General features: G+C 40.7%; 1 protein-coding gene across 1 annotated transcript in view; it reads left to right on the forward strand.

Annotated features, from left to right (window-relative positions):
• The window catches only part of XRN2 (5'-3' exoribonuclease 2), a 78,627-nt gene that overhangs the window by 6,600 nt on the left and 54,482 nt on the right, over nt 1-17,545 (forward strand). The window contains exons 2-10 of the mRNA XM_082644911.1: nt 10,343-10,470; nt 10,553-10,664; nt 12,592-12,703; nt 14,210-14,268; nt 14,345-14,434; nt 15,197-15,269; nt 15,409-15,459; nt 15,940-16,097; nt 17,446-17,520. Of these exons, the coding sequence (XP_082501037.1) occupies nt 10,343-10,470; nt 10,553-10,664; nt 12,592-12,703; nt 14,210-14,268; nt 14,345-14,434; nt 15,197-15,269; nt 15,409-15,459; nt 15,940-16,097; nt 17,446-17,520 (858 nt within the window). The remainder of the gene's footprint in view (nt 1-10,342; nt 10,471-10,552; nt 10,665-12,591; nt 12,704-14,209; nt 14,269-14,344; nt 14,435-15,196; nt 15,270-15,408; nt 15,460-15,939; nt 16,098-17,445; nt 17,521-17,545) is intronic.

Genomic DNA, 17,545 nt, shown 5'->3' on the forward strand with positions numbered 1-17,545 from the left:
TTGCTGGGTCTTATGGTGATTCCATGTTTACCTTTTTGAGGAATTGCCAAACTGTTTTCCCAATCTCTGCCTTGTAAATCGGGCATTTAGAACACTTACATTTAATGTGATTATTGATATGGTTAGATTTAAATTTGTAATCTTACTATCTGTTTGCTGTCTGTCTCATCTGTGCTTTGTTTCCATTTTACAATTGTTCTGCTTTTTTATGATTCCATTTTATTTCTTTTTGGCTTTTTAACTACTCTTAATTCATTCAACCATCAGTTTCTTTACTTTGTGTCCTTGGCTTATACAGTCCTCCACTCATTAGCTTTCTGGTCTTGGGAAAATGACTTAAACTCTCCTAAATGGTGAAGAACTGGAGTTTCTTGCATTTCACCACCCTGTTCCTACAGTCTCTATGCTCTGGTCATCTCTGTATGAGAGCTGAAATAGGGCAGAATGTTGCCTTGTTTAACATCAGTTGAGAATGTGTGTGTCAGTGGACTCAAATTTTTCACCCTTGTGTCTGTGAATGACCTTGAGAGTGCAAAAATATTGATTTGGGGGGATTACAAAAAATTTTAGTGAACGGGTGAATTAGCAAATATGGAATTTGTGAATAAAGAAGATCAGCTGTATATGTGCCACATAAGGTGGTTGTGTGGATTAAGTCAGTTAATCCAAGTTAAATGCATGAAACAGTGCCTTGCACTGATATTTCAGAATTTTATTTGGTAAGTTAATTTTTGGTAGTTTATATGTCCAAGTAAAAGTGGGGATATTTTCGTGTCTAACTCTTGGTAACATTGCGTAGTATAGAACTGTGCTGTTTGCATGTAGTGAAATCTAGGTTTCCCACCTTGCTTTTTTTCTTTCTTGGTCCGACTTGCCAGAGGTTTGTCAATTTTGTTGATCTTCTTTGGTTTCATGGATTTAAAAAAAATTGTTCTTTTTATTCTCTGTCATTAAATTTTTCTCTGATACTTGTTTTCTTCTTTCTGCTTGCTTTGGGTTTAGTTTGCTCTTCTAGTGTCTTAAAGTGGAAGGTTAGGTTTTTTTTTTTTTTTTTTTTTTAAGCTTAAATGATATGTGAAAAGATTTACAGGTATATAGGGCTCTTAATTTCATAAAATAATAATTCAAGTCATATCAATACATGTTAAAAAGAAGCTTCTAATTTTCCAAATATTTTGATACAAAAAATTCTAAACAAATATTTTATAGACCTTTTGTGAGAAGAATATAAGGATAGTTACAAGAAACATGCTGTTCAAGTGATCTTGTTCAGTTCACTTGGCCTTCTTCAAATCAGTTATAACCAGCATGATTCCAATGAAGGTTAGGTTGTTGATTTGAGATCTTTCTTATTATAGACACTTACAGCTATAAATTTCCCTCTGAACACTGCTTTTGGGCTCTACACTGTAAGTTTTCATATGTTGTGTCTTCATTTTTATTCCTCTCAAATTATTTTCTGATTCACTTTTGATATCTTCTTCAATTTATTGGTTATTCATTAGTGTGTTGTTAAATTTCCACATGTTTATGAATTTGCTAACTTTTCTCCCATTATTGAGCTCATTACTTTGTTGTGGTTGAAGAACATACTTGGCATCACTTCTATGCTTTTATTGAGGTTTGTTTTATGGCACAGCGATTGATCTTTCCCAGAGAATGTTCCATATGCAGTTGAGAACGTATATCCTGTTGAGTGGAGTGTTTCGTAAATGTCTGTTAGGTCTGGTTGGTTTATAGTGTTGTTGCAGTTATCTGTTTCCTTGTTGATCTTTTGTCCAGTTCTGTCCATTATTGAAAGTGGAGTATTGAAGTCTCCAACTATTATTGTTCAATTGTCTGTTTCTTTCATTTTTGTCATTTATTAAAAGTTGCGTGTATTTTGATGCTGTTATTAGGTGCATGTGTTTCTAGTTGTTATGTCTTCTTGATGGATTGACCTTTTTATCATTATCAAATGTCATTATTTCCAGTAAGTCTTTTATAAAGTCTAGGTATTTTGTCTGATATTAGTACAGCCACTCCAGTTTTCTTGTGGTTGTTGTTTGAGTCTCTTTCCCCATCCATTTACTTTCACTCTGTATCTTTGAATCTCAAGTGTGTCTCCTGTAGACAGCGTATAATTGGATATTTTTTTAAATCCAGTCTGACAACTTTGGTCTTTTGATTGGATTGTTTAATCCATTCACATTTAATGTTATTGATATCACTGAATTTACATTTGCCCTTTTACTTTCTGTTTTCTATATATATTTTTAATGTAGCATTTAGATTTCATTAGTGATCTTTTTAAAAAATATATCTTAAGGGCTTAGTATACACATCTTATCAGCTTTAGATTTTTTTAAATTTTATTTTTGGCTGTGTCGGGTCTTTAGTTGCGGCATGCAGGATCTTTTGTTGCGGCGTGCGGGCTTCTCTCTAGTTGTGGCACATGGGCTCTGTAGTTTGCGGCACACGGGGCTCTCTAGTTGAGGCACAAGGGCTCAGTAGTTGTGGCACGCGGGCTTAGTTGCCCCGCAGCATGTGGGATCTTAGGTCCCCAGCCAGGGTTTTGAACCCACGTCCCCTGCATTGCAGGATGGATTCTTTACCACTGGACCACCAGGGAAGTCCCCCCATTTTCCTTTTTTTATATGGCATTGTCATTATATGTATTATATCTATTAATGTTGCAAACCTAACAGTGCATTGCTATAATTATTACTTTACCATCTGTGGTTACTTCCATAGCACATTGCCATTTTGCTTAACCCACCTCTTTTTGGGCTGTTACTAGGAAATATATTACATTTATGTTAAAGTGTATGTTGTAAGCCATAGTATTTTACAAAATATCATTTCGTCCAATCGTTTTTTTGCAATAGCAGTTAAGAAAAGAAAGGATTAAAAAATGTATTATTATCTTTAGTGGGGTCACTTAACTTTCAGCCTGAAGAACTTCCTTTAGTATTTCTTGTAAGTCCGGTCAGCTAGCAACAAATGCAATTTTTGTTTATCTGGCAGAGTCTTTATTTCACCTTCATTTTTCTTTTTTTTTTTTTTTGCGGTTCGTGGGCCTCTCACTGTTGTGGCCTCTCCCGTTGCAGAGCACAGGCTCCAGACGCGCAGGCTCAGCGGCCATGGCTCACGGGCCCAGCCGCTCCGCGGCATGCGGGATCTTCCCAGACTGGGGCATGAACCCGTGTCCCCTGCATCGGCAGGCGGACTCTCAACCACTGCGCCACCAGGGAAGCCATCACCTTCATTTTTGAACAGTGGCCTTCTTGGATATATGATTCTTGGTTAACATTTTTTTTTCTGTTTCGGCACTTTATACATGTTATCCCACTGCTTTCTGGTCTCCATTATTTCTTCTTTTTTTAAAAAATTTCCTGTGGAGATTTTATTGAAATCATATCAAATTTATAGATAACTTGAGGGAAGGCTGACAATTTTGCAATACAGTTTAAGGGGCTACTCTTTGTTGCGGTGCACAGGCTTCTTATTGTGATGGCTTCTGTTGTTGCAGAGCATGGGCTCTAGGTGCTTGGGCTTCAGTAGTTGCAGTGCGTGGGCTCGGTAGTTGTGGTGCACAGGCTCTAGAGCGCAGGCTCAGCAGATGTGGCACCGGGGCTTAGTTGCTCCGTAGTATGTGGGATCTTCCCAGACCAAGGCTTGAACACGTGTCCCCTGCGTTGGCAGGCGGATTCTTAACTGCTGCACCACCAGGGAAGTCCCTGGCCTCCATTATTTCTGCTAGAAGCCAGCTGTTAAATTTATTGGGGTTCCCTTGTAAGTGACTCGTCATTTTTCTTATTGGTTCTTTGAAGGTTTTTTCCTTGTCTTATACCTTCATCATTTTAACTCTGATGTATCTGTCTGTTGGTCTCATTGTGCTTATCTTACTTGGAGTTGTTAGAGCTGCCTGCACGTGTAGGTTATTGTTTTTCAATACATTTGGGAACTTTTTTGTTATTGTTTCCTTGAATATTTTTCTGCTCCTTGCTCCCCTCTCCTTCCAGTATTCCAGTTGTATGTTCATGTATTTATTTGTGTCTCATATTTCTCTCAGGCACTGTTCGTTTTTCTTCATCCTTTTTCCTCTCTACTCCTCAGCTTGCATAATGTCTATTAATCTATCTAAGTTTAAGAATTCTTTTTTTTTTTTTTTTTTTTGCTGCACGCAGGGTTTCTCTAGTTGTGGTGAGTGGGGGCTACTCTTTGTTCCGGTGCACAGGCTTTTCGTTGCGGTGGCTTCTCTTGCCATGGAGCATGGGCTCTAGGTGCGAGGGCTTCAGTAGTTGCAGCACGCGGGCTCAGTGGTTGTGGCACGTGGGCTTAGTTGCTCCGCAGCATGTGGGATTTTCCCAGACCAGGGATCAAACCCGTGTCCCCTGCATCGGCAGGCGAATTCTTAACCATTCTGCCACCAGGGAAGTCCCAAGGATTCTTTTTGTATTTTGGGGGGTTTTGGGGGCTGTGTTGAGTCTTTGTTGCTGCACACGGGCTTTGTCTAGTTGTGGCGAGTGGGGGCTACTCTTCTCTGCTGTGTGCAGGCTTCTCTCTGCTATGTGCAGGCTTCTCACTGCAGTGGCTTCTCATGTTGTGGAGCATGGGCTCTAGGTGCGTGGGCTTCAGTAGTTGTGGCAGGGGCTCAGTAGTTGTGGCTCGCGGGCTCTAGAGTGTAGGCTTCAGTAGTTGTGGTGCATGGGCTTAGTTGCTCCACAGCATGTGGGATCTTCCAGGACCAGGGTTCGAACCTGTGTCTCCTGCATTGGCAGGCATATCTTAAGCACCGCGCCACCTGGGAAGTCCCAAGACTTCTTTTTTTTTGCCAGTTCAAATCTATTGTTGAGCCCCTGTAGTGAATTTTTGATCTCAGTTATTGTACTTTTCAACTCCAGAGTATCCATTTGTTTGTTTTTTATAATTCTTGTTTTTGTTACTATCTCTATTTGATAAAAGTTGCCATCATACCTTTCTTTAATCCTTTAACGATATGTCTCTTTAATTCTGTGACCATATTTATAATAGCTACTTTAAACTCTATTCTGTTAAATCTGACATCTGGACACTATCATAGGTAGTTTCTTTTGCCTGACTTTTTTTCCAGCATGTGGGTCATACTTCTCTGTTTTTCTGCATGCCTGGAATTTTTTTTTTTTTTTTTTTTACTGCGAACAGGATATTTTAGGTGCTGGTCCCCCAAACCCTTCCCAGATATGTTATTGTTGTTCATGTAGCTACTGGCTGGCTTATTTTAACGAGGTGAGTTTCTTCCTCAACGTGTTGTTATGCCTCTGATACTGATCCTCAGGGAGGTGCAGTTTGGATGTGCCCACAGTCACCCTGCGATGACAGTGGCACACATAGGGCTGTCTCCTACTCTCACCCACTTAACTGCTGGTTGTGATCACCCAGCGGTTAAATTCCATGGATTTTTGTCCATTGCGCATTGTTTTCAACAGCGCTCAGGGAATAAATTCCTCTGCAGACTAATGCAGTGAAATTGTGGCACCTTCCAAGGATTTGTTTCTGAGATTAATGTTTGGTATCTGTTCTAACCCCAGGAGGGTTCCCCCCAGCTGTCTTATTCCCCAGTTCTCTCCTGCAGACCAGCTGCTCTGTGGTCTAGGCTGTATCTTCATTAGATCCCTGATTCTTTACTCAGTTCTTTTCACCACACCTTATGCCGTTCTTGAGAATGAATGCCCTTGGGTGTAAACTTCTCCATGCTCTGTTGCAAATGAAGTCATTTCTGAATTTTCAAAGCTTTTCTTGACTAGACTGCTGTTTGCTTCTTGGACTGTTTCCAAAGGCTTTAAATATTTTGGTTTTTTAAAAGATTTCCTCTAGTTCAGCTGGGGAGCAAGTGGGCAGAAGTCCTCATGCAGTCATGCTGGTAGCCGAGCTCTCCAATATGATCTCTGTCTTGGAGAGTGAAGATCAGATTCACACATCTTGCATATTATGTGTCCCCCATAGTTCTGGCTGTAGTCCTTGACACACATTATAGGTGTTCAGTAAGTTTATGCTGAATCTAGTGAAATTGCAATTAATCAGTCTGACATACTGCTTAAGATACGAGCTCTGAATTCAGATGACTGGGTTCAATCCTGGTCTCTAAACTTGGCAGAAGTGTGACTTTAGAAAGCCACTTACCCCCTCTAAGCATTTGTGTTCTCATCTGTAAGTGGGATACTCTGTACCTCACAGGGTTGTTTTGAGGAGAGAGGGAAACAATCCATGAGTAAAAGCCCTTAGAACAGTCTCTATCCTATTTGAAGTGTTCCGTAAATGTTAGTGATAATTAATAGTCCTTGTTGACTAACACTGTATAAAAATGGAGAGCTGGTATACATGCAACTTGAAAAAACACTAATCACTAAAAATACTAAGTTTTTTTGTTTGACAACTACATCAAAATTTATGGCCCGAATTTTTAACGCAAATACTGTAATTTAAATTTTTCAGTAGCCTTTTGACCCTTTCTCCCCAAAATGTCACCTGTGTTTTGCAGTTCTTTTCTGGAGTTCTGAGCTGCTTTAAGGGAAGTCTAAAACCAAGTTGTACAGTATGTTATCTACCGTCCAACAGTGGGAGCTCTCCTTACAGTGGAACCTCAGGCATGAGTCCTGATATTCCTAGTGCTGCTGTTAAATATTGTGCAGACTTACACAAAAATGTATTTAGTTAGGTATTACTGATAGTAGTGGTTTCCGCCTTACATTTGAAGAGCCAGAAAGCCATATAAGGTTGACTGGAACAGTAGGTTGGTGTGAAGTTCATTCTGGGGGTTTACGTCAAAACCTGTGGAGTGTATTTTTATACAGATTCACCGTTTGTGTACGTGTACCATCTTTACTTCTTCAGATACCTTCTTTACCTTGATTCCTTGGCATATTTGTGCACAACCAGGGTAATTTCTCACCTGCTTGTTCGGGATACATATATCCCTTCCTTTTTCCATGCATGGGCTTCCTGCAGGGCAGAACCGCCTTGACGGCCAGCCTTCGGGTGGGTGTGCGCCCTGCCCCTGCGGGGAGCTGCTGCTCAGCCAGGGTGCTGACTGCCCTTCCTCCGCAAGCACTCAAGCGTTCTGGGAGTAACTGTCTCAAGTTGACTGGTCCCCATGGGGCCTGAGAGGGCCAGGGGAGAGGAGAGTGCAGGGCTTGACCCGCCGGGCTGTTCCTGCTGCTGCCGCGGGATCATCCAGACGCTGTCCTGTGAGCCCCCTCTGGGCTCAGAGCCCTCTTGTGTTCTCCCACTTCTGCATGTTTGAGGCTGTGTGTTCCATCTGATCAGATCACTAGTTTTCCACATTTTGGGCATCCCCTGTGATTTATCAGTCACAGACGGATCTCCTTTTGGTTTTTCAGCACAGTTATGCAGTTGTGGTTATTTGTTTGTTTTTAGTCTTTTCTAAAAAAAATTATTTATTTATTTGGTTGCGCTGGGTCTCGGTTGCAGCATGTGGGATCTTCGTTGCTGCGTGCGGGATCTTTAGTTGCGGCAAACGGGCTCTTAGTTGCAGGATGCAGTTAGTTCCCTGACCAGGGATCGAACCCAGGCCCCCTGCGTTGGGAGCGTGGAGTCTTAATCACTGGACCACCAGGGAAGTCCCTGTTTTTAGTCTTTTGTGTGGTCTGGGGTAGAAAGGGAAGGCTGCAATGTGTGCTCAGCTTATCATCTGGAAAACCTGAAAGGTAATGAAAAGCTATTTGAAATGAATTGGTTTTAGGGTTCAGAGTAGCTCTCCTTTTAGCTACTCTTTGATTGATTAAGAATCTCTCTTGAACCTAGCAGGAGATAACTGGCATTGGATTTAATGGCAAGGCTCTTGAAGAGTGAGTTCCTTTGTTGAGTATCAGAATCTTCTCTTGAAGAAAGAAACTCTAAATCTGTATAGTTAATGTGTTGAAGATATCCTCAGAACTCTGGAGAGAAAAATATGTTCCATTTTCTTATTGGGAATGCTTGGAGCTCTTTTCTCAAAATTAGGACCCACCTATACCTCCTTCCCCAGGCTATACTTTCTAGGTAGTGGAAGTGGAAATTCTCACTCAGCTGCACTCAGCATTCATTGAAGAGCTGCAGTATAGCAAACCAGTGGTTTCTTGTTTTTGTAAAGTTTCATTAGAATGCAACCATACTCATTCATGTCCATCTTGTTTAGGGCTGCTTTTACTTTATAAAGGCAGATATGAGTCATTGCAACTGAGATCATTCGGTCAACAAGTCTAAAATACTTACCATCTGGCTTCTTGGAGAGCATAAAGAAAGTGGGTTTGGATTCTCCTGAGTGTGGTGTCTGCTTGGCTCAGGAGAAAGGAAAATGTGGACTTTGAATGTAGAGGTGAGGTGGAGAGGCACAGAGCCTCCTGCCTTCATAGAGCTTGTTTTTGTTTTGGACTCATCAGAGTATCTTCTTTGATAGACCTCCTAAATTGACCTCCTGCTTTCCTTCCCACTTATCCCATTCACTGCTTCTGATCAAGTCCCTCTTTCCTGGTTTACAGGATGTCTGCACTGATCACTGATAGCTTCTTCCCTGTTTTGATGCCTGTTTCTCCCCATTATAAATACAAACTGAAGCCCAGTCTCATTCCTTCCCTCTCTCGAAGATCACCACTTGTCCTGAAACTGGTGTTCATCATTCCCCTGCTCTTTCCTGTGCTTTCACTGCATCCGTATTCATCCCTGAACGATGCCTAATACTTTTTGTGTATTTTATAACTTCCTGTAAGTGGTATACTATGTTTATTCTTCTTCACCTTACTTTTTTGGCTTAAGATATTTATGACCTTCCAGCCCTATTTCTTTGAATCTTACTTTTGTCTGGCGTTCCGGTGTATGGACGTACCACAGTTCATCAGTCCTTTCTACAGGCTCTTTTTTTTCCTAGTTAAGTTGACCTTTTGTTTTTATTTCTTTTTTAAATAGCTTTATTGAGATATAATTTACATACCATAAAAATCACCTGTTAAAACTATACAGTTCAGCGGTTTTTAGTATATATGCAGTGGTACAGCAATCACTGTTATCTAATTTAGAACATTTTCGTCATTCCCCAAAGAAATGTTGTAACCGTTTTTAGTCACTTCCTGTCTTCCTCACCCTTCCCCCAACCGCAGATTGAAGGTAATCTATTTCTGTCTAAAGATTTGTCTGTTCTGGATCTTGTAAATGGGATCTTTTGTGGTCTTTTGTAACTGGCTTTTACTTAGCAGAATGTTTTTGAGGTTCATCCATGAAGTAGCATGTACCTGATGGGCTTTTAAGTTGTTCACAATTTTTTGTTATTACAAATGATACTTTTTATGTTATTTATTTATTTATTTATATTTTTTTATGTTATTTTTTAAGTGACTTTGCTATTAGTAAGAGTAAAAACCAGTCTCATTGTTATCATTTGCTGAAGCTCTGGCAGAAAAAGAGAAAGATAATGCTTACCACAGAAATACAACTGAGTGCCTCCAGGAGTGAGTATGGCGTGGTCCTTGCCTTTGGAAGAACTCACAGTGTAGCTGGGGGTTAGAATGACAAACTAATTATAAGACCACAAAAGTGCTGCAAGTGAATAAGCAAAATTGGGAGGAAATGCAGGCGGAGCAGTTAATTTCTTGAGGGATGTGTCCAAAGTGTTATAAAGTGAGTGGCATTTGATCGGAGTCTAGACCTTGGAAAATTAAGAAGGTTTCCGGAAGTGGGTGTTGGTTGGGAGGAAGAAGGAGGAGCAGAGGTGTTGAGAGATGGAAGGGCGTCTTCCCGGAACTGGGGAGGTCTGGCGGCCTGAGCAGTGCTTGGCAGGACAGGGTGGGTAAGGGCTGGGCTCATTGGTCTGCACCTGCTGTGGTATCATTGGAAAAATTAGGGAAGATGAAGACACAGCCACATTTGTATTTAAGAAAGAAAACTGACAGCATAGAGTGTGGGCTGGAGACAGGAGAGTCTGGAGGTGGGGCAGCCCATATGAAGGCCGTTCCAATCTTTTGGTGAGAGGTGATGCCTGATGTTGGTAATGGGAATGAGAGGAGATGGCGTGGAGAGGCATTTTTCAGGTTAAATTGACAGGACTTACTGGTAATGGGCGGTAAGGGAGAGAATTCTAAGATGACTCCCATGGTCTCTGTCTTGGACAACTGAGTGATTTGGGAATTTGGTAACTGTCCCCCACGTAGTCAAGAGTAACTTGTTGCAATGGAATCTTTGAGGACTAAAATAGCCTATCTTATAATTGAGAGATTACTAAAAGTATTTTATTTCCAATTCAGAAATGAAGCAGGTTCATACTGAGCCTACGATGTGTCAGTTTCAGACTTGAACGGTCAAACTACTATTAATTATCACTTCCTTATAGCCAAAAGAATGCAGTGGTGTAAAGATTCCTGTCGATGCCAGTAAACCCAATCCAAATGATGTGGAGTTTGATAATCTGTATTTGGATATGAATGGAATCATCCATCCCTGTACTCATCCTGAAGACAAGTATGTAACCCATTCTTGTTACTGATGTCACAAATTATGGAGGAGTACTATATGATACTACATTGTTTGCTTGTCATTGTAGACCAGCACCGAAAAACGAGGATGAAATGATGGTTGCAATCTTTGAGTACATTGACAGGCTTTTCAATATTGTAAGACCAAGACGACTTCTCTACATGGCAATAGACGGAGTGGTAAGTGCTAAATGACTTAGAATCCCCCATTTTTGTTTTTGCTGTGTTCCCAGTGTCTAGAATGAAAGTAAGCTAAATCGTGGAAAATGTTGACTATAGTGAATTTGAGAAAGAAAGCCGCATCTTTCAGTTATTCATTCAAATGTATTTTGTGTATGTGCCTGTTTGGTGCCGCATCCCGTGAGGGGCTGGGGATGTCGGTGACTGCCCTTGCTTTGAAGGGCTCGCCACTCAAGGGCCAGAGGCAGAGGTAGACGTGCAAGGTTAGTTACCCAGGGCCTTCCTCGGGCGTTAGACGGCACCTGCGGGGGCCTTGAGGGAGGGGGAGTCATTGCTACAAGGGAGTGAGGAAATAGAGAGGAGGGGGTTTTGTCCCACTGTTTGAAGAGTTAAGAATAATTGGAGATTGGGAGGGCAGGGGCAGAGGAGGGAGGTGGATGCGGCAGATGTGGGGAAGGAGGACCTTCCAGGTGTCTCAGATGTGCCAGGTCACACGCTTCCTGTGTCTTTGGCCACACTGACATGCTGGGGCAACTGCAGGTGTTTGGATTGGAAAGAGAAGTAGAGAGAGGGGCTTGAGAAGGCCTTTCCTGTCACACTCAGTTTGGCTTTTATCCTATAGGCAGTGAGTAGTCATCACAGTAACTTCGGAGGGGACTAGCTTATAATAATATCAAGTGGTTTCAGTTATAAATGACCAGCAAACTATATATCAGCGTTCAAGGAAAATTAGGGTAAATCATAACCGTAAATTTATTTAGCCATATGCACATTGATTCCCTTTCTTTTAGATTTAATAATTTTGGTGGCTAATGAAATAATTTTGAAAATCTGGGAAACTTGGGTCCAAGAAGGTTAACTTTCCTGTGAGATACTATTTACTCAAAGAAAAATCTTAGCTACCTGAAAACTGAAGTTGCAGTTAAAGTGTAGTGAGGAATAAAGGGAACAGGAATATGTCCTATTTGGAGCAGATTGCAGTTCACATTAGCTAAGTTTCTTGAAGAAGCTCTTTCCCTGTACTCCGCTGTGTGCTTCTGCTGAATCAGGTCTAAGTTATGTGCACATTCGTATGTGTATGTACACGCTCTTGTCTATAACTCATGTTTTGTTAAAATATAAATGTAGATCATAGAACCTGAAAGAGTTAGATTAGGTGGTCTCATTTTACAGGAAAGGGAACTGTTTAAAGAGAATATGAAATAACTTATTTCATGTAGACAGGATACTTGAGAGTCCCTTCCAGCCCCAAACCCAGTTCAGTAACTGCAAAACCTTGCAGTTCAGTAACTGCAAAACCTTGCAGTTCAGTTCACTTCATTCAGGCTTACCCAGTGATTGAAGTTACATTTGGTTCGAGTGATTTAAGAGTACTTTTGATTAAAACCTTGCTCCTTTTCTACCTGCTGTGCCTTATTAGAGACACAGAGTGATAATTATGAACCTTATTGTGGGAAATACAAAAAGGCTTTTGAGGTCTTGTGAATGCCATTTGGAGACCATTCTTCCTTTTAGTCGTGGACAAAGGGAAGGGCTTCCTGATCCTGGTTCTGTGGAAACCACTCACTCGCTGTATGCTGAGTCTTTTGAGTAAAGTGAGCTTTCCATTTGGGGTGCCTGAAAGCGTCGTAACCCAGTGGAGCTGGCCTCGGGGCATGGACCCTGCAGTATTAAGTGCTGTGGCCTCATAGGATGTTTGTCCTTTTGACATGTCACTCACTCACCTAAGTTCAGCGTTCAAGGTTCTTGGTCCAAATATAAGCTCCCAGGATCTACTGTCTGTCATGAAAGGATTGTTTGGACATATTACTTAACTTTTCCATTTTCGCATACTATTTTTGTAAGACTAACGGATTCAAAATAATGTACAGATGTACTTACGAATGTTTGGAACAGTATTACATCACTGTGAAATACCTGTTTTCAGGCGCCACGCGCTAAAATGAACCAGCAGCGTTCAAGGAGGTTCCGAGCATCCAAAGAAGGAATGGAAGCAGCAGTAGAGAAGCAGCGAGTCAAGGAAGAAATACTGGCAAAAGGTAAAGAATGTGCACCTTGAGGTTGAACTTATCAGATGTATGCAGATGGGGGTAGGGGTGGAGACTTCTCCTTACAAGTAGGTACGGTTTTAATTTAATCAGGACCCCAGGATAGCCAAGGGAAATTGATGTCCACTGTTGAGGAAAAATAGTTAATAGAATCGTTTATTCCATTAATAAGCTTGTTCATTTCTAAACTCTATAGTAAACGGGAAACTTGGGAATAAAAGGAGGGAATTCTGGTAGGGAGAGCAAATTGTCAACTTCTGTCAGGGCGAGTGCAGCCCTTCAGCTCACTTTTATATATCTGTAAACTAGAAACACATGAAGAGTGCTTCTTACTTCCTTTTTCTATGGGGGCTGTTAGGAAGCTACAGTTCTGTAAGCATTTTCCTCAAGTCAGTCTTGGTGGCATGCTTGCTGCTTCTCCCTCGATCTCAGGTCTGGATGAGGAGGCCTGGGATGATGGAACCATGTTTCCAGGCTTTCCCCGAGTCATGCACACTCTACTCTCACTTTGGGTTGAGGCGGTAGGCACCGAGGTAATGAGGTGCCCAGGGCTCCCTCAGTTCAGGGAGGGGGTTGTGGGGTGGAATGTGGTCATCTTGGCAGTTCCTCAAAGCCCTGATGGGTCCAGAGGTGGGAGTTGGCTGAGTGTCAGAGAGGAGGATGACCAGGGCCCTGACGCCCCAGGACCGCTTCTTCCAAGATGCCTGTGGGTGCGGTGTGGTGCAGGGCGGTGCTGGCAGGGTGGCTTGTTTGGTGTTTTGTTCCATGAGGCAAAATGATAGACCAGGAAAGCCACGATTATTGATTCAGGATGTTGCATTTGGCAAGTGGAAAAAGAGACATAGTGTAGTTGGCTGAAGCTTATAATTACACTGCCTTTATTGTTATTTTAATTTGCTGGAAGTGTGCAAGTATGTGAGTGTTTTAGCTGCAGCTTGTAATTAATACTCTAAAACCTGTTTATATTTATAACAGGTTGTCTTTGCTTTTAGAGGTGTCCTCTTTCTTGAAGATGTTATAAAATATATTTGTGTCTTGAGAAAAAGCTAATCAGTGATACAGAGGAAAAAATAGGATTTCTAAATCCCTCTAGGTGATATAAAGCTGTGATAAACTCAGCATTTTAACTTTGTTTTTCTAAGGCCCCTTCATCTTAAGAACTGTTAGTAGGATCAGAGCCCCTAACCTGTGTGTGTGTGTGTGTGTGTGTGTTCTGCTGCCAAGGGCATTAGGAAGAATGTCATAATTTTTATATTTCTATGTAACAATATAGTATCTTTTGTGTACCATGTATTGTTTGACAGTCATGTTAAAGCTTACTTTAAATTTGAGGGGAGGAATCTTATTTTCTTCCGGAAAGGGGGATCGTTGTTCCTCAGGTGACAATGCTTCTCCTTCTTTTGTATTTCAACTTATTGTTTTTGTTGTTCTGGCCTAATATCGAATAGTTACCTCACTGTTTATGGGGAGAACAAAGCATTGCCCCTTTTTCTCTAGGTGGCTTTCTTCCTCCAGAAGAAATAAAGGAAAGATTTGACAGCAACTGCATTACACCAGTAAGTAGTCTCATACTTTGCTAGTTATTGCTAACTCTTAAATGATAGGTTAATTTATTTCCTTCTATCATTTTAGGGAACTGAGTTCATGGACAATCTTGCTAAATGCCTTCGCTATTACATAGCTGATCGTTTAAATAATGACCCAGGGTGGAAAAATTTGACAGTAAGTTTCATATTTTCGTACTTCAAAAAGATGAGGGCGACGATTTGAGGCTGTCCTTTGATACGACTGATATTATTTGTCCTTTTCCCCCCATAAAATACTGGTTGGCTGTTAGAGGAAGGAGAAGCTTCCAGGGTTATTAGAGATGGGGTGCCTCGCACGGTCCAGTTGGAGACAGCTGAGTTTCTCTCAGTGCCAAGTTTGTACTCTTATCGTCACTGCAAAGCCATAAGATGGGACTCATGATTTAACATACATATATATGAAAGTCATTTCTGTTATTAGAAATCAAAATACAGCAAGATTAAAGTCATGGGACTGCCTCTAAATAATGGCTGTGTTCTCCTGAGAATTTAAGCAAAACTTTTATATAATAAAAGTTATAATAAGCTTGTTTCCTTGTTAATTAGATATGGTACATTATATTTAATGGATATCTCTTACTGATTACTCTCAGGGCTTATATCATTCGATGCTGTATACTTGAGTAGCAGTGAGAAGAGTAGAAACTTGTGAACTGAATCTGTTTTTCTAATGGCTAAGTTGGACACAAACATTTCATTTTTTTCTATTCCAAGTAGTAAGTTAACCAATGAAATAATTTTGATGTCTAACACATGCACACCTAATTAAGAAAAATTTCTAATTAGTAACACTATCTTAATAGGGTTGTCTCAGTTTATTTTAAGACATTCAATTCTGTTGATTTTTGTGCTAGAAAACTGGGCGTGAGCTACAAATGTTAAAAACTGTTTTTTATAGGTTATTTTATCTGATGCTAGTGCTCCTGGTGAAGGGGAACATAAAATCATGGATTACATTAGAAGACAAAGAGGTAAAATTCACTTATAAATATTTGATTATATGTTCCATTTCAAAAGAGACAAGCCATTGTATAGAAAGTATTTGGTAAAATGTGATATTCCTATAGTATAAAACATATTTACTTTAATATATATTTCCCTTCTCTCTAGCCCAGCCTAACCACGACCCAAACACTCATCATTGCTTATGTGGAGCAGATGGTAAGTTTCTTCTTTGGGATCTGAGTCTCTTGGATTAAACCATAGCAAGCCGATGGGTTGGTGTGCAGTAATGGATTATTTGTGGGTTTTGCCTGGAAATTCTAAAATGCCTTGCTTATTTTATGTGTGAGGGGGAACTAGTATAGAGTTGTTGTTCAATCTGTGATTAACATTCACCTATCTAGAATTTCTGTTGTTACATTTTTTCAACTTTTTAATATGGCCGCACATAGCTTCAAAATGGAATGTTTCCAAGTGTTGACTCCTGAGTGGTAGTTAGATTCTAGGCCCACATTTCTGTAGGAGATCTTGTTGGCCTCTAGGAAGTTTGAGGCTTTTTGGCTTTGCCGCCTCTGTGTGCTCATTTGGGCTTTTCTTTGCGCTGGTGTCTTGTGTTATGATAATGTCTTGCCTTTGGTTATGGGGTAAGGGTCTTCTAGAGTGCTCACTGTTTGCTGTTTTGTTGTTGTTGCTTGATAGCTGATCTCATTATGCTCGGCCTTGCTACACATGAGCCCAACTTTACCATTATCAGAGAAGAATTCAAACCAAACAAACCCAAACCCTGTGGTCTTTGTAATCAGTTTGGACATGAGGTCAAAGACTGTGAAGGTTTGCCAAGAGAAAAGAAGGGAAAGGTAAGAACTTCGAGGCGGTAGTAGCCTCATTTAAAATTTCTTTATTTTTTACTGTGATAAAATATTGATATATATCAATACAACAGAAAATACACCTTTTTAACCACGTTTAAATGTACAGTGCGATGGCATTAAGTATATTTAGGTTGCCTCATTGTAAAAATGGATAAAGGGAAGACGGTGGTTGATAAGATTTTTACCTCCTTGCTCCGTTACCCCTCACAGAGATGTATCTTTCAAAGCTCTTTAAAGTAAACACAAATTCACAACCACGCATGAACTCATCCTTTCTACTCCCCACTTGCCTAACACAGCTTATATCTACATGAGGCTGAGGTCATATAGGTAATAATGCCCATTGCACTTGATTTGTTTGTAGAAGTTATTTGTCTCAAATGGTTATTCTTCTTAAAAGGAACTATAAATCAGGTATGTTAAACTTCTTGGAATTTTTTTTAACGGCATATGTATTTTATTTATTTAGTTTAAAAAATTTATTTTATTTTATTTATTTATTTTTTGGCTGTGTCGGGTCTTAGTTGCAGCACACGGGATTTTTCTGTTGCGGTGCGGGCTCTTCGTTGCAGCACTTGGGCTTCTCTGTAGTTGTGGCATGTGGGCTCTGTGGTTTGCAGCATGCAGGCTCTCTAGTTGAGGTGCGCGGGCTCAGTTTCTCTGCGGCATGTGGGATCTTAGTTTCCCGCCCAGGGATTGAACCCGCGTCCCCTGCATTGGGAGGCAGATTCTTTACCACTGGACCACCAGGGAAGTCCCCCAGGTACTTTTAAGTTACTCCTAGTTTCTACATATTCTGGGTTCCCTTGATGATATCCATTCTCCTTTAAAGGGGTTTCTGTTTTAAGAATATGGTACCTCTTTAAAAGACATGTTGAGTGAAAAAAACAGGTAAGAAGTATACGTATTCACAGAGAAGGATGAGGCATATACATTAAAATGTTAACATTAGTTGGATGAAGGTCAGGGTTTGGCGAACTGCAGCTCTCCAGATTTGGCGTATGAGCTAAGAGGGTTTTTTTCGGTTTTTCAAGAGTTGTAAAAACAAAACAGAACATGAGAATATGCAGCAGAGACCATATACGTCCCGCTCCCCAGGCTAAAATATTTAGTGTCTGGCCCTTCGCAAAAAACATTGGCCAATCACTGGTCTAGGTCTGATTGAGGTTATGGGTAATTTTTATTTTTAAGATGGTTTGGTGAGTTCTTTTTTATTTAATACTTGTAATTTTAAAGTGGGTCTTGCTTTAGAAAAAGCCATAATGTTTGTGTGGGTGGAGAGAATTCCAGGGTTCAGAGTAGATGTGTTGAGTCTTCATCCCCTTTGTTGCAGCACGATGAACTGGCAGACAGCCTTCCTTGTGCAGAAGGAGAGTTTATCTTCATTCGTCTCAGTGTTCTTCGTGAGGTATGTAGCAGTGACTCTTGGCATC

This window comes from Mesoplodon mirus, assembly GCF_964341445.2.
Source record: "Mesoplodon mirus genome assembly, chromosome: 15".
Taxonomy (NCBI): domain Eukaryota; kingdom Metazoa; phylum Chordata; class Mammalia; order Artiodactyla; family Ziphiidae; genus Mesoplodon; species Mesoplodon mirus.